Raw genomic sequence first — 25715 nt, 5'->3', positions numbered from 1 at the left:
CAAGCTTGCACCCTCTTGTCACTTCTCCTTTCCTCTTGCTCAGAGGTAATCAGTGACCCAGGCTCTAATGACATAGATCAATTTTTGCCTTGAAGGTCTACAGTTAATTTCCTATAGATTTCCAGAAGTAGGGTTACTAGATCAAGAAGTATGATTATTTTAAAGTATCATAGTTCAAACTGCATAACGAAATTGCTTTCAAAAATGCTATGTCATTCAATCACCACATTGTATGAAAATGTGGAAAGGACTTTTGTTCCTGAGTGTGGGGAGGGAGAGAATTGAAGGTCCAGTGTGAAGATGTAGAGTTCTGGACTCTGAATAGGACCAAATGGGACCATATTACTTTAGGGAAATTCCAGCAATGTTTTGAAATTGTATTTTACCCACCTGGGAAATGTTCTTCTTTCTACTGGACATTGTCAGTCATTGTGGCAGAAGCGAGAGCAGGGTGAGCCATGCGCTGGTTCTTAAGATCTGGGCGCAGGTAACACACATTACAGTGGCCACATTACACTGGCCAAAGAAAGGCATATGAATTCAGTAGAGCCAGGGGTATATAATCCTCCCATAGGGAGAGGTGGTGTAGGAAGGGAGACTACAATATTTGGCAAAGAAAAATACCATCCATCATACCCTCTGTCTGATGACTTTGCCTCATCCATGAGGAGATCAGATCATTCAGATCGCCAGTCTTTTATTATAGAAGCACATGCTGGCCTTGCGGGGATGGGGTTCCTGCGTCTCCACATAGGACTGTGACTGTTGCAGTTATCGGTGGGGTTATAATGGTAAACTAATGGTAAACTTTTTGAGGTCTGCATACTTCTTTTCCAAGAAGAGGCCCGGAAACATGCTTATTCATTAAGAGGTAATGGAAATGCTAAATTTGGTTTATTAGATACCTCTGGTGGAAAGCAATTTCTCTTAGGAAACAGATTTTTTTTTTTTATACTTGGTTTACACGTTCTGGTTACATGCTCTCTGGGAAGCTATTCAGTAAATGTTTTCCTAGTCCATGGGTAGTGACACTGACAGAACTGTAGAGGTTTTCTCCCTGGCACCGCAAGGAAGCTGGCTTGGCTGGGTCACCCAGAGGCTTGCTCCAGGTTCCAGGCACACCTTTCTGTTGTTAACAGCCTGTTTTTACCCTTTACTACTTACTATAGATATGCATTCTTCTTTACTGACGGTCTTTCCCATAACAGTTTTTTTGGTATTGATAGTATTGAAGGATAACATCAAGAATTGCTTCTCATTTCTCTTTCTCTCTATATCTTCATCAAGACAGAAATGTCTTCAGTTAAAACACCCTGATGCTCAGGGAGACGGGCAGTCACACGGGGCAGGGGTAGCACTGTGGTGTCAGGTGGGCTCTGATTTAACGTGCGTTTCTCTTTCATTCCCCAAAGATTTCTTCTCTCTAGGGATGGTGAAGTTGGAGAGGGGCTCCTTTAACCCCCCTGCAGGATGAACCCTGTGCTGGAAGACATGGAGAACGCTCTCATGGGGAGTCAGAGCTCGCACGCTTCCCTGCGCGAAGTCCATTCCATCAACCCCAGCCAACTCATGGCCAGGATTGAGTCCTATGAAGGAAGGGAAAAGAAAGGCATATCCGATGTCAGGAGGACTTTCTGTTTGTTTGTCACCTTTGACCTCTTATTTGTAACGTTACTGTGGATAATAGAGTTAAATGTAAGTGGTTGGTTTTTTTTTTATGACATTATACAAATTGTTTCCAGAGACAAAAAAAAAACCAGTTTTCTTATTTTTCTCATCATTTCTGTCTCATTTTCGTGAATTTCATCTTTTTTTCAAATGAGGCACCACTGGTCTTCTCCAGCTGATTTGGACCTTTCTTGTTTTTTTATGGTTATTATCAATATTTAAAACGAACCTGGTTAGTTTAAAATTCACTTTGTCTGCAATTATGAAAGTTGAATTCTTGGGGGTTTGCTCTATAACAGGAGATGGCAAACTGCAGTCTGAGAGCTAAATTCAGGTGGCCTGGTTTTATAAATAAAGTTTTATTGGAACACAGCCCTGCCCATCTGTTTACATATTGTCTGTGGCTGGCTTTTGTGCTGAGTGGTTGAGTTGAGTAGTTTTGACAGAGTCCATCTGGCCCACAAAGGCAAAGTTTTTTATTCCCTGGCCCTTTTCAGGAAAAAACTGCTAATCGTTGCTTTAAAAAATGTAACATGCTTCTGGAATATGTTTTAAATGTTGCATTTACTTTCTAGTTCCCACATTTAAGATTTTGCATGCACTTATTTTTTATTTTTTTGCAAAAGATTATTTGTTCATATTTTATCAAAAAATAATCCTAGAGGCATTTGGAGTTTTGTCTCTATTTTGTCAAGTTTATGTGGTTATATTGCCAAATAATTGTCTAGACCAGTACTATCCAATAGAAATGGAATGCAAGCCTCATGTGTAATTTTAAGTTCTCTAGCTGCCACATTTAACAAAAATAAAAATAAGCCGGTGAAATTCATTTTAATAATACATTTTATTTAAGACAATATATCTGTTTTCTCCAAAGCCTCGGCTTTGACTGTTTACATTCCTTACCAACAAATAGGTGAACTCTTCCAGAATGCTTCCTCCCAAGCAAAAATTGTCTGTTTCCTTCACTTTCAGCAGTTCATTTATTTCCAAGAAACATTTGCTAAGGCCTGGGTAGCAATAGTTATTAGCTAGTGTTTATTATTAAGAGGTTCCTCTTTGCTAGGCATGGTGCTAGGTGCTTTATAAGAAATTTATTAAAATAGAGAAAATATGAAAGGATGCTGAGATTCCTGTTGGAAAATGATTTTTAATTTTGCCTCATAATGGAAAGAGTCAATGTCTTAATCTAAACTTTGATTAATATTCTGATTCATAGCAGCAATTTTAGTTCTAGATTCTAGACTCTTAAAAATTAGCATCATTGGATTCATTTAATTTCATCATAAGTTCTAATAGAGTAATAAAACTCTTCATGAAAGCAGATATATACTTATATTAGAAAATAAAAAAAATTTAAACAAAAGAAGATAGATTTTTTTTCCCAGAATCAAGGTCATATGCAGCACGAATCTACTGTTAAGTTTCTGTTTATAGATTTTGCCTTCTGTTAATCTTGCATTGTGGGTATGCCTTAGTTTTGTTTCAAACCAGAAAAGCCAGTGACATGACAACAGTAATTTAAAGTGTCTCCTTTAACTATATGTTCCATGTATACCCATTAAAGAATATATTTAAATTGATATATTTTAAAGGAGTAATATATTTTCAAAACCAGCAGCTGTGGCATGAGAGATGAAAAAGAAATGCATCTTTTAACAGGAAAGTTTAGCAGCAGTCTTAAGGAAGCACACTTAAAATTATTGCAGTGACAGCACAAAATCGAGGCATTCATTGGTTTGCCACTAATATGACCACTGAGTGTGCACTTAAGTTAGGGAAGCTATGGGATGGGGCCGTGGTGGGTCACAGGATTACACTACTCACTTCCCTCTTTTCTTACTGCTTCAAGGAAATTGAAATGGAAGTGAAGTAAGTGGGATGCACCCTGTTTCGTTCATCATAAAGGGATCTGTTTCCATCCATATGCAACATTTTATAAATGAAAAATCACCAGGCCTAGCAATTAAGAAATTTGTTTCTATCCTCACTTTCCCACTGACTACCAGTTTCCCCATTTGTAAAACGAGTATATGATCTTTAAGATAGTATATCATGACTTTCTTAGCAAGGCTATTTTAAAAAAAAGAAAACATTTAACTTTCTAGTTCTATTTGTTTTGAATTGTCAGTCCTAACCCGGGTTTTTCATTACACACTGTACCATCCCTTTTCTTTTGTTGTCTGTCTCTGTAAATCTCTAATCACTCGGATCCACTGTTATTTTCACATGCCTGTACGTTTACTGAGTGCCAAGACATAGGCTTCTGATTCAGGTGTTGCAAGCTCCACAAAAAGCTACATGAGCTTTAAAGTTTAGCAGAGGAGGTGTAACAGATATCTTATATTGCCTCCTACTGTTGATCTTTAAAAGAGGAAAGAAATAGCATAAAGGGAGCTTAGGCCTTCAAAAGAGTATGGGGACCCAGCTGTTCTATGCAATCATAACAATAACCAAAATATTTCGCCTTCATATATGACTTCCAACTTAGCCACTTTTCCTCCTGGCTCCAGGGAGTTGACTGGCGCCAACCCAGCCTGGTGTGCAGGGCCTGGGCGAGCTGGAGCAGCCTAAGAGCACCTTGGTTCATTTTCCTGCTGGAAGACCTTGGGCCAGCTGATTTCTGTGGGCCAGTTGAAGGGATGGTTCTGGTTCTGTATAGGATCTGCTGGTACACCCTTGAGTAGATTGGTTTCCCAAATTGGATCTAGAATTCACCATCAGTTTGATTTGCCTGAAGACTCTGTTTCCTCTCCAAACTCCTCTACCCCAGGCTCTTTAGACTGACAGGGACAGGGGTCAAAATGGCAGGAGAAGGGAAGTTGTTTTTCTTTCTCAGCTTTTGACACTTTGGTTGAGATTACGGTTCAAGAAAGACCTTTATCAGTGCTTATTGCCTGTCTTCTTATTTTCTAACTGGTATACCAGAAAGTGTCAGAATGCTTCTAATTTGTCCCAGAGCTGTCACGGCCAACTCTGTGGCCTCAGGCAAGCCATGTAAGTTCTCTGAGCCTTGGTTTCTCAGTCAGTTAACTGAGCTAATACCTGTCTTGCCTTCCTTGTGAATTCTTGTGAGGAGCAAATAAAAAGATACATTCCACAGCCCCTTGGCAGTTATGAAGCTCTATATAACTATAGATTATGTAATTTACTATTAGCTAAATAAATTCTACCCAGAAAGAGAAAAAACAAGTTGGTTATTAATCTCTATTGTTACACTTATGTTTCAGGTATTTATTATCCTACTGATTCTGATTCTGATTTTATTACCCCACTGTCATTATGTTCTATAGTTAAACTGTGATGACCCATGATAACAAAAACTCACTGGGAGAGTTCATTGGGTTGGAATTATCTGAAGAGTGGAATTGGGGATAGAAGGGTGATCTAGGATTGGATGGTGGAACCAATAGGGAGAGGGTTTCGAGATGGAGGTGAACAGAAGCACTGAGGCAAGAGTGTTGTGCTTATGCGGGTGTGTGTGTGTGTGTGTGTGTGTGTTTTGGAGGGGACAAGGGCAGATGCAGAGAAAATATTAGCCTGGCTAGAAATAAGGTGCCTGTAGGAAATGAAATTGCCTAGGTAACCTGGTTCTAAACAATTGAAATTCTTAAAGAGCTACATGGAAGTGTTGGACTTACCTCAGTTGTGAGCTGAGATAGGTTCTAGAGCAGATTGGAAAACACGGTTTTGAGATGTTCCAGAGGTCACTGACTCACATTACACATTACATCATGACCTACCTGCTGTGTCGACTTGGACGCTTAACTTGACATTGCTCCTCGACGACACATACACACACCCACTTCTTCATCAGTAAAAAAATACCCTGATGCTCAGGCCAAAGGTGAAGACTCATCCTTGATTGATTTGCTTGTATTTCTCATGCCCCCTGTCCAATCTAAAAGTAAGTCCTGTCAAATCTGCCTGCAAAATATACTCACAATGTGATCCCTTCTCTCCATTTCTACCATTGCCACCCTTGACCAAGCCAACATTATTACTCATCCAAACTACTGCACCCTGTCTGTGCCTGACCAGTTTGCCTGCTTGCACGCTTGCCCTCCCAAAATCCATTCTCCTGATAGAATCCAGAGTGACTATTAAAAGTAAAAACATAAATCAGATGTTACTTTCTGTTTAAAACCCTTCATGGACTTAGCCGGAGCACTTAGCATAAAGTCCAAATGCTGAAACTTGGCTTGCAAAGCCCCTCAGAAGCCAACCCAGACTTCCTTTCCCACCCTCTGTTCCTGGCCCACCCAGATCAGCCAGACTTCTGTTCTCAGAATGGAACAAGCTCTCTTCTGTCTTAGACCTTAATACTAGTTCCTTCTATATGAAATGGTTAATTTCCTTTATCTTGATGTAGATTTCAACTTAGCATGCTGGTATCAGTTTAAATGTCACCAAGAGAAGACTTCCATGACCACCCAACCCAGAGGAGTCAACTGTTATTCCATCACACTGTCCTGCTTCTGTCCTCTGTGTAGCACTGATTTTCTTATGTGTCTCTATCTCCACCTGCTAGCATGGAAGCTCCATAAAGGCAGAGATATTGTTTTGCTTACTGGAGTATTCCCTGTGTTTAGAACAGTCCTTGGCATTCACTAGGTGCTCAACAGATATTTGGTGAATGGATCAAGATCATGGCAGTGGTTTGCAGATTAGGATAAATTCCGTGCAGATTGACAGTAAGAACATTAACTCAGAAACTGCTGAAAGAGCCCCATGGAAGGTGGTAGGAGTAGAAAAGGAGCAGCTAACTTGAGAGACATACTAAAGGAAGAAATATCAGACGATTTGTTGATAGGCTGATTTTATCACCCCCAGTATCCAAAGATGTCTCTAAGGTTTCTAAGGATGGAGCCTAGAATAACAGTACCAGCTCTGGCAGAGCTCTGATTGGGAAGGGGTTCCATGTGAAACTAAAGATGAATCTGGGACATCTTGTGCTAGAAACGACCAAGATTTTGAAATAATTTATAGTACAAGATGGGCTAGAAATGTAGATTTTAGATTTCTGTGTTTAAAGGCAACATGAAATCAGGGTCTCTTAAAGTATATGGATACTGAAGAGAACCCTTTTCTACTGGCTAGTTATTGAACTGTTATCAGCAGCTTTAATTCCTGTTCTCTCAGCCAGGAGGGGTAACTTCTATGTGGTAGAGAACTCCTCTTTGCCGTAGGCTACTTGGAATAATCTTTTTTAAAATTATGTTGGATATTGGTAAGTTTCCTTAGTCTGAAGAGACACAGCAGTGAGACTAGATGGTTGGTTGGCTTTTAATTCTCCTTGCTCCCAGGTTTTCAATTCTATTCATTTGTAAAGGTCTATCTATAGTCAGGCAGGTCTGTAGGCAACCTGCGCAAATTACACAGAAGTCTAAGCCTCCTTAAGGGATTTAAAGTACAGAATAGTGTTTATGGTATACTCCATTTTCATAACAAGTACAGTTGACCCTTGACCCCAGCATGTGGGGGAGGGGGACAGTAATCTTTGTATAATCTGTAGCCAGCCCTCCGTATCCGAGGTTCCTCCGCATCCACGGATTCAACCAACCATGGACCATGTAGTACTGTAGTATTTACTATTGCAAAATATCCACGTGTAAGTGGACCCGTGCAGTCCAAACCCCTGTTGCTTAAGGGTCAACTGTACTTGAAAAGGTATCTAAGCCAAGAGAATCCTTTCCTTATGGCAACTTTTATTCTAATTTGACCAATTAGCAAACCTTGCAAAGGTATTCCTTATTGATTTTTTTCCCCTTTTTTCTTTTACCCAGGTCTTGGGTTAATTGCCCTCTAATTTGTCCTTCTCAGACCAGCTGCACTGGTTTGCCAGGACCAACAATGTCTGTGCTCCAGATTGGAACCGTGAATTTACTGTTGTACATCATGTTCACTATTATCAGCTAATCCACGGGCCCTCGCCTTATAGAGGGTCTGCTTAGAATGCTACATTCGCTACCACGCATACGTTCCCTTCCTTGATTAGTATTCTATATAGTTCGATATGCAGAATTTTGAGCTTGATCATTTAAAATTCATCTTGATAGGAAAATTGGGAGAGGACAGAAAATTTATCGTATTAGGTTTAATTTTCATCATCTACTATAACTCTCACATAGGTCTAATCTGGTCCTTATTTTGTTATCTATTCAAGTTAAAATATATATATACATATAAGTTGATAAGAGTGCAGAATTTTAAAGTGCTAGGAGCAAATAGGAGCAATCAGGAGATTTTTTACACTTCTATCCTGTGTCATGATAACTGTCTTCATGGATGTGTGCTAAGAGATCAGGGGACCACTTGACCTTCCAAGACTTAAAATAGTGCAGTGGTCAGAAAGTGAGGGGAGCCCTGGATAAATGTTAATTGTCTTCTTTAAAAATATGTTTGTATATACAATGGAATATTACTCAGCCATAAAAAGAAACGAAATTGAGTTATTTGTAATGAGGTGGATGGACCTAGAGTCTGTCATACAGAATGAAGTAAGTCAGAAAGAGAAAAACAAATACCGTATGCTAACACATATATATGGAATCTAAAAAAAAGAAGAAAAAAATGGTTCTGAAGAACCTAGGGGCAGGACAGGAGTAAAGACACAGACTTAGAGAATGGACTTGAGGACACGGAGAGGGGGAAGGGTAAGCTGGGAAGAAGTGAGAGAGTGGCATGGACATACATACACTACCAAATGTAAAATAGATAGCTAGTGGGAAGCAGCTGCATAGCACAGGGAGATCAGCTCAGTGCTTTGTGTCTACCTAGAGGGGTGGGATAGGGAGGGTGGGAGGGAGACGCAAGAAGGAGGAGATATGGGGATATACGTATATGTATAGCTGATTCACTTTGTTATAAAGCAGAAACTAACACACCATTGTAAAGCAATTATACTCCAATAAAGATGTTAAAAAAATAATAATAATAAAAATATATGTTTGTGTGATTGAAGAATTTATCTTACAAGAGAAAAAAAATTAGTTTTCACATTTAACATTTCAGTTTACCAAAATATGAACTACAAAAAAAGGCATTGTTCGTCATTATATATTTATATTTGTTGAACAAATGAATTCAGAATTCAAGTGGGAAATGCTCTTCAGCATTTTTCTATTCGAATTATGAGCGTTCTTTTCTTCCATATTTTAACATTTCTGGGTTAGGAGAAGGCAGAAAAGTGTATGTAAAACCTTACTTGTGTGTTCTCTTGTATTATTTTCACGCATAACTCTCCTCATTTTTACTTCTTCCTCTCCTGCCCAGGTGAATGGAGGTATTGAGAACACGTTAGAGAAAGAGGTGGTGCAGTATGACTACTACTCTTCTTATTTTGATATATTTGTAAGTATTCTCTGTTGTAGGTTTCATTTTGGACATGATGAAACTAACCAAAAGGCAAATTTCCTGTCAGTAGACCTCAGATTCTGTGCCATTCTTTTTTCCTCTTTTAAACGTTATCTTTCCTTTTTCCTTATTCTTGGACCATTCAGTGCAATCTCTCTCTCTCTCTTTCTAAGAAATTGCCTGGTCATCTTGAGGAAAAAAAAGATTAATGAGGAATAAGGGAGCATAGCAGAAGAAGCCATTCTGATTTTCCTTTATTCTTTAAAATGGCTGAGATAGAAGCCACTGACAGACCCTAATCACTGAAAGGAAAATGCACCTGTTTACATAACAGCACAGTGAAAATGCCATTCCTTTTCTGTCTTGAGATAGATTTCTGTGTATATTTTTAAAAATAATTCTGTTTCATTTTTCCATAATAGGAGTTTTTGAGAAAAGTGATATATTGATAATCTTGGGCAAAACTAGTCAGTTGTAGAATTATATAGATGCAGTTACCTGTAGATGAGGCAGTATCTTTCCAGGACACACTGTGACTTTGGTTGGGTTTAATACATCTCACAGTATCTCTTTATAGGTGATAGTGTAAGTCAGTCAGATTCTAACATTGTGTTAGACACGACATAGGCAATTAAAATTCATAAAGAATCCCCCCTAAATTCATTTTAACTGCTTTACTCACTATCTTTAGAAGCTGTGTGCAAAATGGATAAGACCCTTGAAGTCAGAAAAACCTGGGTTTGATTCACAACACTATCACTCATTGTATATCTTTGAATATATTAGGTCTAAACTTCAGTTTCCTCATATGTGAAACGAGATCATCATCGTTCTGAAAAATAAATGAAATAATACCTGGAAAACACTTAAGCCCAATGATAGGTATGTCCTAGGAGCTCAGAGACTCACCTGCAATCACGGTTATTACCATCATTAGTTTTGGATGAAGAGTATTACTGATTATATTTTCTAGTGGTTTTCATACTACTCTCAAAAGTCTTGTTATGTTTTGTTTTTCCCACACTCACTGCAGAAGTATGTATGAGGAAAGAGATGGGGTTCCCAGTAAATAGAGATCAGGGTTTATGTCATCACCCCCTTGCAATCTGAGTAATTCCATTTTCATCTGTACGGTATGTTAGGGTTCCAATAAGATTGTTTTGAAAAAGTGTTTGGCTGCTACAGAATATTTGGAAAACCACTGATATAATTTAATCTCCTTTTCCAGATGAAGAAATTGAGTCTCATGGTTCAGTGTCTTGACCTACCCCAGGTCACTGAACTTGGTGGCAGAGCATGTGAGATCCCAAATCTCTTGATAATTTTTTCCTGTAAAACTATTGACATAGAATAACAAAATGGACTTCTCTTTTTCCTTTTATTTCCCCTGTTGAATTTATCTTAACATAGTCTGAGCCAGGACTTACCGGGAAGCCAAATTAATCCACTGGCCAGATCTCCAAGGATTGTCTGAACTCTGCTTAGGGAGTTAATGATACTGGACAAATAGGTGGGACCTATTAGCTCAGCTTGGAAAGACTGTCATGCCTGGCCCTGGAAATGGACACAGCCTCCAGGAAACCTTGGGATCTGGGAGACTTTGAGATAGAGGAATAAAGACTTATACTTTTGCCAAGTCCGGAATGCAAAGATAGGGGTAAGATACATAGAGAAACTAAACGGTTAGCAGATTATTAGAAAACACGTTTTTAATGAAAGCAGGAAATTAAAACAAAAACAACTGCAAACTTCATTTACGTGAAAGGATCTTCAGTGAGGTCACCCAGCCAGTGGCAGCAAAGACGTTGTCAGCCTCCAGCCTTTCAGCAGTTGTGATTAGTGAGGAACTTTGGGCAGACCCCCTACCCTGAGGCATTGCTCCAGAGCCACCTGACTTCTCCCTACTCAGAATAAGTATGTTTTCCAAGTAAAATTAGTAAAGTTTTATTCCGTGTTTATTCCTTAGTAGAATTACTGAAACAGCTAAGGCATAGTGGATAAGAGCCTGGTCTTCGGAGTCAAGCTACCTGGGTTCAAATCGTGGCATCCTCACTAAGAGTTGTGTGGCCTTGGACAATTTTTCTATCCATCTTAATGACAGTTGACTCATGGGATTGCTGGGCTGGGGGATTACATGGGAAAATAATGCACATAAAAGGCTTCACAAAAGTCCCTGAACCACCCTGAAAAACCAGAGGGCCGGTCCTGGGATAGCAGAACTCTCCCAACACCCCAGTAACTCAGAGCTTTGCAGGGGACTTCACTAAGAATCTGGTATCTTCCAAAAAGTCAGTATTTGTACTTGGAGTGAAAAGGTACTGGAGTGGAAACTTTCAAAGCATTTTCTCCAACCTTAAAAGGATATCAGAATATATATGGACTCAAATAGAAAGGTAAAATAAACATCTAACTATATATTCTTTTGTTGATAATGGGAAGTTAATTTGAATCCCTCTTTGGGCAGTATTCCATAAATTCTAGAGCAGAAGATCCCAAACGCTGGTCTGTAGACCAGTACCCATCTGGGACAGTTTTCAGCTAAATCAGAATAATGAAGACACTTTGGTGGGTTCTTCCTAAAACCCAATGACTTTACCTTTGTGTATATTCCTTAAAACTTATCTTGTCTTTTCTTTTTAATACAGCTTTTGGCAGTTTTTCGATTTAAAGTGTTAATACTTGCATATGCCGTGTGCAGACTGCGCCATTGGTGGGCCATAGCGGTGAGTATGCCTGGTGAGTGGTTCCTCCCCTCCGATTTTGGTGGCTGGGCCCTGCTCACAAGAGGGCTGAGCTGCGGGCAGATGTGGATTCCATCTGGGTTGAATTCCACTTGCTTTTCCTGAGTCCCCGTCCTCCACACCTCAGTAGGTTTCACTCTCCGGGGCTTCTTTCCAAAGGTAATGAGTAACTAGCTTTGTCGCTATGGAGACTGAGACAAGTGAGGAATCTAGGGCCGACCCGTGATTGTGGTCCAAGCATCAGCCCACCCTCCACCTCATTATGCAAACGAGAGATGAGTTCCGTCCCTCTGTCACGAAGCGATTTGGACAATTTCCTCTCGGGTTGAAGCTGCCTGGTGATTTTTCAGGACTTGCTCTCTGCTTATTTTGATCACTGACTTCCTCACTGTGTTATCCCCCTCGCTCCAGTCTTAAAGGGGAAAGCTCCCTTTTTATGGTTGCCTTCGGGCTTCTCGAAGACAGTGGCAGTTTTTAACTCACCTCTGTTTCCTGGCCTCCAGCCCAGAGCTTTGGCACAAGCTCTTCACCCTCAATAAATATTTATTGATTGAGAGAAGAATTACAAGCAATTCTGCCTGAATTATTTTCCCTGTTTCCATGGACTTCTAAGCAGTCACCTTGTTGAGAGCTCTAACAAGGCAGGTATATGGGGGGGGTGTTGAAGTCCTCAGACTGGAGAGACGTGGGCAGGACCAACCTGCCGTCCTGCTTCTGGAAGGTCAGACCTCAGTCTGTGTGGGACCGGCACGGGCTTGTCCAGCTGGGCATGGGGTTGTGCGCTGTCCTAAGGGGGAGTCCCCCAGGGGCTGCGTCTGCCTGGGCCATCTCTTCTGAGCATCTACAGAATCCCAGGGCTGCTGTCAGACCATCCATTGAGTCCCAAGTTCACGGTTCATGGATGAGGGCTGACAGTTTCAGCCGGACTTGACTCCCTTTACTGAGTAGGCCGTTGCCGATACCAAACGGCTGTGATGGTTATCCCTTACCCACTGCCTGCAGCAGCCCCAATTTGGGCCGTTCTATTCCAGTCTCCATGATGTGCACTGGTGTTTGTCAGACCATCTGTCTCAGTGTTTGTTTCAGGAAAGTGGTTGACGTGCAATGAGAGTTTTAAGACAGTTTCTTCAACCTCTTCTTTGAAATGATCAAAGGGACAGGTCAGATTTAGCGCATCCATTTTATTGTTTTTGATTCTCGTTTTTAAAAACATTTACAGAGTGGGGGCCAGGCAGCTGGAAGGAGTCAGCTGGTACCTGAAGAGCACTTAGTGTCAGCCTGTAAAGTTAATTAGTATCAGAATGTAAGATGCCTCCCCTCCCGTGTTGTGTGTGTGTGTGTCTGGCTGGTGTGTGTGTGTGTGTGTATGTTTTGTTTTGCTGACAAAACTAACTACAACTTTGTCAACACTAAGCATGATGCCTGATGTTCCCCAACCTCCAATCTCCGTTTTGTCAGTCAAGGCTGCTGTTGGCACTCACTTTGGTCAGGTTTCATATTGCTACAAATATCAGTTGAAGGATGGAGAGACAAAGCCCAGGTGCTGTGGGATTGCCTCTGGGCTTCCCAAGCCCTGGAGGAGCCTTTCCTCTATTTCACTGGTCCTTTCTCCTATGCCGATAGCATCTTTGCATGTTGTATCCTCTAGTGGACGAAACAGAGTTTCCCAACACACAGCGTGTGGGTGAAGGGAAACCTCAAGCTGCCAGTCAGGGCTCGTGTGCCACGTGGAAGCCCACTTTGCCCCCGTCTGGTCTAGGGGATAGAGTGACATGGGAGGGAGCTGGGTGAGACAGACCCTTTACAGGCATTACCTGTTCCTGGCTCAGATGGGTCTCTTGCTTGAGGAAGGTGCCTTCAGAGTGTAAAATATTGAATTTGAACGCTGCTGGATTATGTGTCTTTCAGTTGACGACAGCAGTGACCAGTGCCTTTTTACTAGCAAAAGTGATCCTCTCAAAGGTATGGCTTTCCGCTTTTTCTGTGCCATGACCATCTGTACTGACACAGCTGCGTTCTCCAGGGTGAGCTCATGGTAACTGTGTTTCTCTTTCCTGGTCACGTCTGTTCTTCCAGCTTTTCTCTCAAGGGGCTTTTGGCTACGTGCTGCCCATCATTTCCTTCATCCTTGCCTGGATCGAGACGTGGTTCCTGGATTTCAAGGTGTTACCTCAAGAGGCAGAAGAAGAAAACAGTAAGTTTCTCTCCGAGTTCCCCTCCTGAGACTGGCCAGGCTGGGAGGAGGGGTTGCAGAGGTCTGTCTTTGTTTGTTTGTTTTAATTTTAATTTATATTGAAATAGAGTTGATTTATAGTGTTGTGTTAGTTTCAGCTGTACAGCAAAGTGATTTAGTTATACATATACATATATCTATTCTTTTCCAGATTCTTTTCCCAGATAGGTTATTACAGAGTATTGAGTAGAGTTCCCTGTGCTGTACAGTAGGTCCTTGTTGATTATCTGTTTTATATATAGTAGTGTGTGTATGTTAATTCCAACCTCCTACTTTATCCCTCCCCCTAATATATCCCTATCCCTAATTTATAGTTACCTTTCCCCTTTGGTAACTATACGTTCGTCTTCTCAGTCTGTGAGTCTGTGTCCCTTTTGTAAATAAGTTTATTTGTATCATTTTTAGATTCCACATATAAGTGGTATCACGATATTGATCTTTCTCTGTCTGACTTACTTCACTTAGTATGATAATCTCTAGGTCTATCCATGTTGCTGCAAATGGCATTATTTCATTCTTTTTTAATGGCTGAGTGATATTCCCTTGTATATATGTACCACATTTTCTTTATCCATTCCTCTGTCCATGGACATTTAGGTTGATTCACGTCTTGGCTATTGTAAATAGTGCTGCAGTGAACATTGGGGTATGTGTATCTTTTCGAATTATGGTTTTCCCAGGAGTGGAATTGCTGGATCATGTGATAGCTTTATTTTTAGTTTTTTAAGTGTACTCCATACTGTTCTCCATAGCGGCTGGAACAATTTACATTCCCACCAACAGTGTAGGAGGGTTCAGAGATCTGGCTTTGCGTGGAGCTACGGGTGCAGTTAGGCAGATCGCGTGTCTCCACCCTGCAGGGCTGCAGGAGACATCGGGGGAAGCGTTGGATGAAAGGACGGGGACAGGGTGTGGTTCCTCACTCCAGCTGTTAGGCCAGCCTTCCCCAGAAGGAAGCGTGAACACTGGTGGAAAAGACATTCCAGCAGCAACAACAGCCAACACCTCCTTCTCCTCGGACAGGTTGACCTTTTCTCCCTGTGGATAATAGCCGGAGGACACGAAGCATTTTGTGCCGAGGTAGCAATTCTACACAGAAGTCCTCAACTTTCCAGAGGCTCCCATCGCTGTCCATCCGCAGCTGGTGCCTTTGAATGGGCCACAGCGTGAATAACAGCGGAGTGCCTACAGGGGGACGGTTTGATGGATTGCTGATGGAGATGGAGAGGAGGGAGTTAGCCAGCTGGAAATGTTCACCCATCGCAGACTTTCCAGTCCTCCTCTGAGGAGCAGAGTGAGAGCTGGCGTTACGTAGTCATGAGTCCCGGGAAAGCTGCTATAATCTCCCTGTGTGGCTTTGAGCATCACTGGATATTCACTGGGAAATCCAAACGATTGATTGAGCTTTAGGATGAATTATGGGGCTGGAATTCTTCTCTGCATGATGACCTTAGTGAACGCCTGCACATCCCACCTGCCCTCTTAGAGGTGATATAATCAAAGTTCAATGCAGAGACCCGGGCAGTTTCAAGACATGCTGTTTTTTTTTTAATTTATTTAGTTATTTATTTTTGGCTGTTTTGGGTCTTCGTTTCTGTGCGAGGGCTTTCTCTAGTTGTGGCGAGCGGGGGCCACTCTTCATCGCGGCGCGCGGGCCTCTCACTATCGCGGCCTCTCTTGTTGCGGAGCACAGGCTCCAGACTCGCAGGCTCAGTAATTGTGGCTCACGGGCCTAGCTGCTCCACGGCATGTGGGATCTTCCCAGACCAGGGCTCAAACCCGTGTCCCCTTCATTGGCAGGCAGACTCTCAACCACTGCGCCACCAGGGAAGCCCCAAGACATGCTGTTTTTATGCTCTGTCAGTCATCTGGCTGGATTTGCCCTGCCTAATAGGAAAAAAAAAATTCTTGTGTCTTATAGAAAGTTAAGCATGATTGTAACCTCAAGATACAGCAGAAGGGAAAATAACCTTGCAAGTGGTTTCATTTTTCAAAAGCTCATATACAAAGAAGAAATCTAGAAGAAAAGAATTATAATTTCAAGAGTAGATTTTAAAACACATTAATCAGACCAAGGTCCGTCTTCTATTCTGTGCCCTCTGTTCCTTTATGAAAATGTATTGTGGAAAGGGGACAAATAAAGCTAATGGAAGCCACTTCTTAAAAAGTTGTAGAGGACTTCCCTGGTGGTCCGGTGGTTAGCACTCTGTGTGTCCACTGCAGGGGGCACAGGTTCGATCCCTGGTTGGGGAACTAAGATCCCCCTGCCGCATGGCACAGCCAAAAATAAAAAATAAAAAGTTGTATATAAACATCAAACTGAACTTTATTGAAAGCATTATCAACTGTGAATGTGACTGAGGCTTGCATGCCTATGTGATTAAACCAAATTCAAAGTAACTAATAAAGCAGAATATATAATTAATGAAATAATTGAAAACAGCATTTATTTTCACTGTAGCATGTATTACATGCATACCTGGCACCTGCTATTTGGCCCGGTGCTTCCTCTAAGCTTTATCTTGGTGTTAACTCAGCTTCAGCCAGAAGAACTCATTGTCGACGGCCTCTCTCATCATGTGCTAGTGCTTTGATGCTTTACGTCTGCCATTTCTCTAACCAGACACAGATGTAAAGCATGACCAGGCTTTTTGTTTGGCTTTGTGCTTTGGTTTTGATGTTGTTGATTTCTATACGGAAATAGGTATTTCCTAAGGGAAAGATGCTATAAATACAGAGTCAAAGAATCCCATGAGTAACCTGAAGCAATTTTTTTTAACTAGTTGAAATCTGTCCTTATTGTACTGGTTCATAGTTTATTAACAACACTTTGTTTTTGGTTGAAAGATTTTCAGAGCACCCTTCCTGCTAAGAGTTTTTTTAAAAACGTAATAGTAACACCATTTCATTGTGATTAACCTCGCCACGAAGCTACCAGAACACTGACATCATTCCCAGTATCTGAATTTCTTCTCTTCCAGGACTCCTGATAGTTCACGATGCCTCGGAGAGGGCAGCACTGATACCTGGTGGTCTTTCTGATGGTCAGTTTTATTCTCCTCCTGAATCCGAAGCAGGTAAAAAATTTGATTATCATTTGCGTCTTTGTCCATCATTCAGAACTTGGTCCCCCTCTCCCCCTCACTACCCCCTCTACTTCTCAATACGCTTAGCAAACATTTAACATACCAGGCATTTAGGTTGTGAATATAACGAAGACTAAGACGTGGTCTTGATGTGCGACCCGTGATGAGATGCAGAGATGTGAAAATAAACGTGGTCGAGGGCCCTAGACCTGATGCGTGGCCGGGGGGAGGGTCTCTATGCTCTGTTATCTGTCATCCCCTAACTGGCCTTCCTCCACAACCCCCCATGTCTGACAGTGGCAGCACTGCCTACCCAGTTGCCCAAGTCAGAGACCAGAGCCTCACTGGGGACTCTGCCCCTTGCCTGTGGCTCCCGGCCCGTCGTTCACCACACCGTTTTGATCCTCGTTGTTTCTGCCTCCTTGATTTCATTTAAATTGCGCCACTTATCATATCTGTAGCCTCAGTTCAGCATTTCTTGTTTCTTTTTTTTTTTGGCCACGCTGCGCGGCATGTGGGATCTTAGCTCCCTGACCAGGGCTGGAACTCGCGCCCCCTGCATTGGAAGCGTGGAGTCTTCCCCACTGGACCGCCAGGGACGCCCCCAGCATTTCTCATCTCAATTTCTGCGGCAGCCTCCTCCTCAGCTGCCTTCTCCCAACCAGCCACTAGAATGCCATGTTAAATAGAACAATTGCATTGTTCTAAAGGTTCTTCATAACCGCTCTGTGAGGTAGAAGTCTCATTACCCCTGTTTTAGAGATGAGCAAGTTGAGACACAGAGAAGTGAGGTGGTTTGTCCAGCATCACACAAAGAGCAAGAAGGTGGAGGATTTGAACCCCAGCTCCAGGGCTAGTGTCCATGCTCACAGCTAATATGCAGCCTTTCAGTATTAATGAATGTGCAAGACTGATCACGTTATTCCCTTGCTTGAAAGCCTTCGGCGGCGCAAAGGATTAAGAAAGTCATTGGATCCTTAGCCTGACAGAAAGCACCTCTGTGTCCACCCTTACCCAGTGAGCCAAGCTCTCTTCTCCTTATGCTCCTCGTGTGCTGTTCTTAGCTTTCTGAAAATACACTAAAACCCTCAAGCCATTGTGCATGTTGCTTGTTCTATCCTTGGCGTTACCCTCTGCAGTCCTAGTTTCCACTCACACGTGCAGAGGGCTTCTCCCCACTCCCACCCTCCCCCTGGCTCCCAGCAGTCCTAGGTAGGGGGTCTTTTGCCTCGGTTCTCTAAGCTCTCTCCCACAACCCTGTCGTCCTGTGCTGACTGCACCGTCTTTGGCAGTGACTTGGCCTGTTTCTATTACTGGGATATAAACTTGGGTTAGAGACTACATTGTTTTATTCCCCACATTACATTTAGTAAATATTTTAAACACACACACACACACACACACACACACACACACACACACACACTAGAGTAAAACCAGACTCCAGGCAGAAAGAGCCATGTGAATATCAAAGGCACAGCAATGGGACATAGGATATTAGGGGAACTCGAAGTAACTTGATATTCTGGGCTGTTGGTGTTAGATTTAAAAGCAATATAAAACACAAAATCATAGAGTCAGATGAAATAAAGATATGAATTAACAGAAACGCTATTTCTCAGCCAGCAGAAACTAGAATAAGTATTAAACTTTCATTACCTCATTATAAGGATGCTTTCCTTGAGATTTTTGTATGTCACAGGACTCATTCTTTCAAAAAAAAAGTTTGCATTACAGTTCATGCTTTTGTATAACTTTTTTTCTAAGACTAATAAAACTTCTCAGCCCCAATGTATTTTTTTAATTAGAAGTTCAGAACAACAGGATAATAATGTGAGGAATACCTCAGGCATTTTTCATCCAGCAAGCCATTGGCTTCCTTCTTTGACTTTTACCACCACCTAGTGGCAGTTGGAAGCATTACCATTTCATTGAATTACGAAGGTAAACAAAAACCACCCTGTCAGCGTTCCACTGGGTGGCTGTGTTGTATAAGACAAAGCCCAGATTAGTAGTGGGCAGAGGAGTGTTCAAAGTGACTTACTTTATTGTATTATATTTTCATTGTCTGAATGTTCAGTTCAGGAAAGATTTAAGATTGAAAACTATTATTGGAATTAATGTGCCTAGAAAAGAAGATTTTACTTTAAAATAAAGCTTTCTTATGAGGTCAGCAGACAAATATTAAATAGTCTTCTAGCAGCAGAAGTTATAAGCTTTTTGCCCTTTTACAGTGCTAATTGGTCCCTATCAATAAGAAGGTGTCTGGGGCCTGCCTTGCCCTTTCTTGTCTTTCTCTAGCACCTAGTATAGTGCCTGGCACATAGTAAACTTAGAACTGTTGAAGGAATGAATGAAGAGAGAAAGAAAGAAATTGGAGGCACCAGAAATTTAAATGTTAGCATTTTTCCTTGTAAAGGAATGGCTTGAATTTTAGACTCACAGAGCTTTGGAAAATTAGCACATTTTAGTGGATGTACTTTTAAAGGATATAAAAGTGGTTTGTTTTACAGATTTGCTTGTTGGTTTAGCCATATCCTGTTTGCCTGTGTATTAAATGGAAAGAATGAGGAAGCAGAGTCCTTTCTTGGATGATTGGGTTGAGGTTGTTATGTGCTCAGACAATTTAAGTGAACCAGTTGTGATGCTGGAGAAAAGGTAATTTGTCACCTCTTGAATCATTGAAAGACTGACTTAAAATGAAGAATAGCTCAATTGCATACTATCATCTGTGCTAAACAAATCTAAATGAAGGCATTGAAATTTTTGTGTGTGTGTGTGCCTTCTAAAATGGGTGTGGCCACACCACACAAGGATCTGTGGGCAAGGATGTTCAGTGCAGTATTGTTTATAAAGTAAAGCAGGGCAAAATGAAACCCAAGCCTGGGAACACCTAAAAGAGACAAAACATTTAAATAACTAATGGTACATCCTTATCATAAATCCTATGAGGCTGTTAAAAGGAGGCTGAGGTTTATAAACTAAGATGGAAAGAAGTCCACTATATATTAAGTAAAAAAAGGCAACTTGCAGAAGAGTATACACACTATGAGTCTATTTGTGTTAAACATATGTATATATATACACTGCAAAATGTACTTTTATAAGTACATTTTTTAAAAAAACTAGTTAGTAAAGTAAACTGCCTGAGGTCTAAAAAAATAAATAAATAAAAGTCATTAAAATAAAATGGAATTTAACATTTAAATATGAGTTTACCTTTATAAATTATGGGCCATTTTTGTACGGTAGAGAAGTTTCCTGGAGTTTTTGAAACATCTTTTATTATTTTGAATTTTATTTTATTTATTTTTTTGTACAGCAGCAGGTTCTTATTAGTTATCCATTTTATTCATATTAGTGTATACGTGTCAATCCCAATCTCCCAATTCATCACACCACCACCATCCCCACCCCCCCCGCCACTTTCCCCCCTTGGTGTCCATATGTTTGTTCTCTACATCTGTGTCTCAATTTCTGCCCTGCAAATCGGTTCATCTGTACCATTTTTCTAGGTTCCACATATATGCGTTAATATACTATATTTGTTTTTCTCTTTCTGACTTACTTCACTCTGTATGAGTCTCTAGACCCATCCACGTCTTTACAAATGACCCAATTTCATTCCTTTTTTATGGCTGAGTAAGGCATGGAAATTTGAATTTGACACCATGCATGCTGGTGTGGGCTAAGTCTGTGAAATTATGTCCCCTGTGGTGTGTGGTTGTGGATGTGTCTTTTCAGTTGTTGTTGTTGTTTTTAATTCTTTTATTTTTAAGCCTGGCTTCCTCGGGGTCACCCCTGTGTCTACATAGCTTCGTGGTAGCCAGTGATTAGACAGCCTTTGTGGTCAGTCACCTTGATTAAGACTTTCATCCTCGGCCAAATGGATATTTGTATGTATTGGATAGCACGTTCAAATTTCAGGTCTTTTTGAGTCTTCTTCAAAAAGCCTTTTTCAGCTTCTGGAGTCTTCTTTTGCTGAATATTTTTACACCCCCTCTGCATATGCTCACAGCCTCATGGTTTTTAGGCTGTAGTGTGGGTTCTCTTGGGTTTCCGTTGTGTATGCGCACAGCTTCAGCCAAGCATATGCTTGCTGCAGCCGTGACCATCACCTCAAACCAGCAGAGGCTCTGGCCCCTGTGCTCACATACCACCAAGTCTGTCATTTCACCATCGCATCACTTCTCACCCCAGATTAAATGAGCTCCTTCAACCGTGTAAGTTTGCCGCCAGTCCTCACGGCCTGCCATACTCTGGAAGAACCTTCCTGCCATGGAGCTGGGCGATGGGAGGTGGGGGAAGAATGGGGGCAGCCAAAGGAAAGAGCGACATGGTGTTCCCACAGTTCTGCAGTTTCTCAAGCACGTCTCACATAGTTGTAAGCCTTTGGTCGTTTCCCCAACACTGAACTTGCTGTCTGGTTCATCTAGTTCAGTTTTATAGTCGCTTTTCAAGGAGAAGGTTTGTTGAACTCCTTATTCGACAATAGCCAGAACGCCTTGCTAGCATTCACTTTTAAATTATGGAAAGCATGTGCATTATTATGTTTTAATTTAAAGTTTGGCTTTATTTAGGACTCCCAAATAGTTCCAAGCCACGTCAGCTCATTGTGGCTTGAGTGCCGTTACCCTGACAGGTGGAAAGTGAGCCCGGAAACAGGAAGGCTCGCTGTGACCACTTTCCTTAGACTCCTTTCAAAGTGACATGGCAGTTACACCACCCCAGGGTCTCTAAGATTTCCAGCAGTTGAATAAGCTGGGAAGTGAAGCCTCCCAACCACTATATCTTTATGTATTTGTTTTACCACAAACTTAACCTGAACGACATGACATTTATGCGGTTGAGGTGTGGGACTCAAAACTTTTCTTAAGATTCTCAGGCATTCATTCTTCTGTACCAGATTTGTTCTTGGCTATAATCCAGGCAGACGTTCTCGAAGAAAAAAGTGCCCTTTTAAAAAACTTTTTATTGGGGTATAGTTGATTTACAATGTTGTGTTAGTTTCAGGTGTACAGCAAAGTGAATCAGTTATACATATGCATATACCCACTCTTTTTTTAGATTCTTTTCCCATATAGGTCATTACAGAGTACTGAGTAGAGTTCCCTGTGCTACACAGTAGGTCCTTACTAGTTATCTATTTTATATATAGTAGTGTGTGTATGTCCATCCCAGTCTCCCAATTCATCCCTCTCCCCCCACCCCTCCACTTTCTCTCTGGTGAAATTGCCCTTTTTGAAGTGTATTATCTGATAAGAGTAAAGCAACAGTGAGGCTGGCTGCTTTTGCAGGAGTAGGTAACATTCTAACCTGTTCCCTTGGTCTCCTCACCACTCTCTTTAGTTCCCTTCCCTGATTATGAGAGGAATGCGTAATTGTTATAAAAAATGTGTGAAAAGAACAAAAATGAAAGATAACGCTCCTTCAAACTATTCAGCAACATTAGTATTGACAGTTTAGTTTGTTTCCTTCTACTTTTGTGTAATTTACATAATTCTTGGCCATACTGTCTGTGTTATTTATACCCTGTTTTAAAAATTATAAAGTCACTTTAAGTTTATTGTAGAAATTTTGGAATATCCAGAAATGTACATAAGTCACATGGTCATTTATTTCTAGTCTTACTGATTTGTACAAGTATATCAAGTTTTTAAAATTTTTATCAAATGTGATCTTACACTATATTTCTCATTACATATTTGCCTTTACTTTATAGCATATGCATTTCCCATGTTGTTATATACTGTATAAACACAGTTTTTAAGTGGATGGAAGATATTTCATGGAAATATAATAATTACTTAACTTTTCTTCTACTCTCAGACATTAGATTTTTCTTCTCATTTTTAGAGGGAAAGTCTTCATAATGGAAAAAAGTGTTATTTCCTCAGGGAGATATCCTAAGGATATCATCCCAGAGTGGAATGACTGGGTCACATTCAAGAATAACAGAAGGCTCACACAACATTGACCCAGAGTGGTTGTAACCATGGTCGCTGGCAACAGCGCACAATGGTGACCATCTGCCTTGCCTGTACGTTGGAATCCCTCACTGCTCTCTCACTCACTGAATACAGCTATTTTTCAAAATACGTAGATTAAATTATTAATACCCAAAGATTCTTGCACTTGAAAAACAGGTAAGCTTTTCAGCAAAGAAGCAGAAGAGGAGGAGCAGTGCATAATAGTTCTTGGTCCATATGAATATTTTTAGAACATACGTGAAATCCATTTTGACAGATCAGTGCTTGCGATAGGTCCTATTTGAAAGGTTTCCCTCCTACAAGATATAAAGTAAAACTATTTTACAGTTTTGTTAACTTGAATCTCTTGTGGCTTAAACATATGTATCCCTCATTTAAAATTTTATGCTCGTAGATTATAATTTTAAAGAAATCGTTTGTTACTGTAATCGAATGCAGTACTTTTTCTCCTTCCCCTTCCCTACCATCTAGGATCTGAAAATGAAGCTGAAGAAAAGCAGGACAGTGAAAAACCACTTTTAGAACTATGAGTAAGACTTTTATTAAAGTAAGTCTTTGAAAATGAAACTGTAATAATGAAGTGGTTAAATACGGAGCCTTTCTTTGAGTAGATTCAAAGTAAAATTCAAAGAATATGTGTGTGATTATACGTTATATTTCTCCCAAGTACATGAATTTGTCAGGCACATTTTATAATGTAAAATCTCTTAACCTTTTCTAGGTATAAATTTGCGAAGGATGAGAAATACCTCAGAGTCCCAAATTTCTAAATAAGGATGACTTAGTTCCTTTTTGTTTATGTAGCCAGAATGTCTCTGTGTCAGACTTTGTTTAATTACAAACCCTAACTTCTGAGGGCGGCGAGGGCAGCAGTCCTGGGAGGCTGGTACTGTCATTGTCTCCACTTACACGGAGGCGGGTGAGACTGAGGGTGAGTGATTGGTCCAAGGTCGCACAGCTGGCAGGGGCAGAGCCGGGACTCAGGCGTTCCGTGTGGTACCAGGATCCGTTCTGGTCCCGCACCGGATGGACGTCTCTGGAGGGTTCTGGAGCTTCTGAGATGACACATGTGGTCCAGTCACAGCAGTCGGGCCCGATGTACCTCCAGGTCAGGGCATGTTGTTCAGTCCCTTCAAATCATCAAAGGAAACATTTCAACCTCAGAAATGCAAGCAAATAAACATACAGTCAATTGTAGAAGCAGCAACCCTGCTTAATTATTTAACCGCAGAAGGGAAAAGAGAGTAGGTCTTAAAAGTTCCCATCACAAGAAAAAAAAAAAAATCTGTAACTATGTATAGTGAGGGATGTCAACTAGACTTACTGCGGTGATCGTTTCACAATGTAGACAAATATAGAATCATTAGGTGGTATAACTTAAACTAATAAAATGTTATATGTCAATTACATCTCAACTTAAAAAAATAATGAAATAAAATTTAGAATTTTATTTAAAAAAAATAAAAGGCAGCCAGAGGCAGCCAGAGTCGCAGCAAACGGAGGACCTGCCCTGCATCAGTGGTACCCAACACGCTCCGGCCCCTTTTTCTACAACAGTGTTCAGACACAGGACAAAAATATGGGCATGTGAATAAGGATGTCCTTTTCTAAAATGCTTTAAAATAAATTCTTGGGTGGCCTCACCCATGGTCTTTCAAGTGTCTGTAACACAGCCTATCTTTAGTATGTAGACTTTGTTGTAAATGCATAAAGCAAAATGTAGCATTTTGCCTTTTTACACTACATCTCAAATATTCCTGTGTTCTCTCTTTTTCTAAGTGTGAAAAACCTTCACTGAACGTCACCAGAGGGAAAAAAGGACTGAAACTGGGGTCTCCCTATTGAGGGTTGAAATGGTGACATCCACTGCTGACGTTACTGAATGGCTAATAAAGAATTTATTGATTGTAATACCTCACAGACATGGTACCATCTCCACATACATTTAATCACCTGCCTGTGGCTGGTAAGATAATGTCATGATCCATCCTGTATCCAGTGAGACTTGAGTCTGATCTGTCAATGAATAGTTGCAGAAAGTCTTGTGCTGTGTTCCTGATCAAAAGACTTCTTAATATATTGGAATAACACTTTTTTTAGTATGCAAAATATCTTTTTATTTTGACTTGCAGAATGGAATTTTTTTGTTTCATGTCTCGGATTTCTTTTGTCTTTCTTTTTTAACTCCCTACATTTCCCTTGTGTTTTTTTAACTCATGCACATGCACTATTTGTACAATTTTAAAAGGTAATAAAATCCAACATATCAAAATGATCAGTTTTATTTTTCCTGTTTTGCATTATGTATTTGGCCTAAAGTGTTGGAATTACAAAAGGGGAACATGAGGGATTGTGAATACATATAAAAAGTCACCAGAAATGGAATCGTTCTCTCAGAAGTATGATCTAAAATAGTCTAAATACTCTTCTTTGAACCCACTCTGTGAAATCATTTTCCCTTGTGTTTAGCTAGTTTGAATTAAAATGAGCTCAATTATATTGTGAGCTATTTTTGTTAAACAGGAATATTCAACGCTATGCTTCCTGGGAAGGCAGCATGTCTATCAGTTTTCTTTCATTATTCATTGTGTCATTCAAGAAATACTCAGCTGTGTATGATGGAAATGGTGCTGGTTTGGAT

General features: G+C 40.7%; 1 protein-coding gene across 3 annotated transcripts in view; it reads left to right on the top strand.

Moving 5' to 3' along the window:
* The window catches only part of STARD3NL (STARD3 N-terminal like), a 49544-nt gene extending 24195 nt beyond the window's left edge, over nt 1–25349 (top strand). Inside the window, exons 2-9 of one of the 3 annotated variants that reach the window (XM_082399904.1) lie at nt 1428–1695; nt 8944–9021; nt 11670–11747; nt 13674–13727; nt 13842–13959; nt 16980–17075; nt 23546–23621; nt 24854–25349. In XM_082399904.1, the coding sequence (XP_082256030.1) occupies nt 1471–1695; nt 8944–9021; nt 11670–11747; nt 13674–13727; nt 13842–13959; nt 16980–17075; nt 23546–23604 (708 nt within the window). In that variant the 5' untranslated portion in view covers nt 1428–1470 and the 3' untranslated portion in view covers nt 23605–23621; nt 24854–25349. Of the gene's footprint in view, nt 1–1412; nt 1696–8943; nt 9022–11669; nt 11748–13673; nt 13728–13841; nt 13960–16979; nt 17076–23545; nt 23622–24853 lie in introns of all 3 variants that reach the window. The other 2 variants (XM_082399905.1, XM_082399903.1) reach the window with 2 other exon arrangements.
* Nucleotides 25350–25715: the final 366 nt, after the last annotated feature.

This window comes from Balaenoptera borealis, assembly GCF_965194805.1.
Source record: "Balaenoptera borealis genome assembly, chromosome: 7".
In the NCBI taxonomy this organism is placed as follows: domain Eukaryota; kingdom Metazoa; phylum Chordata; class Mammalia; order Artiodactyla; family Balaenopteridae; genus Balaenoptera; species Balaenoptera borealis.
This window is presented reverse-complemented; position numbering and strand designations above follow the sequence as displayed.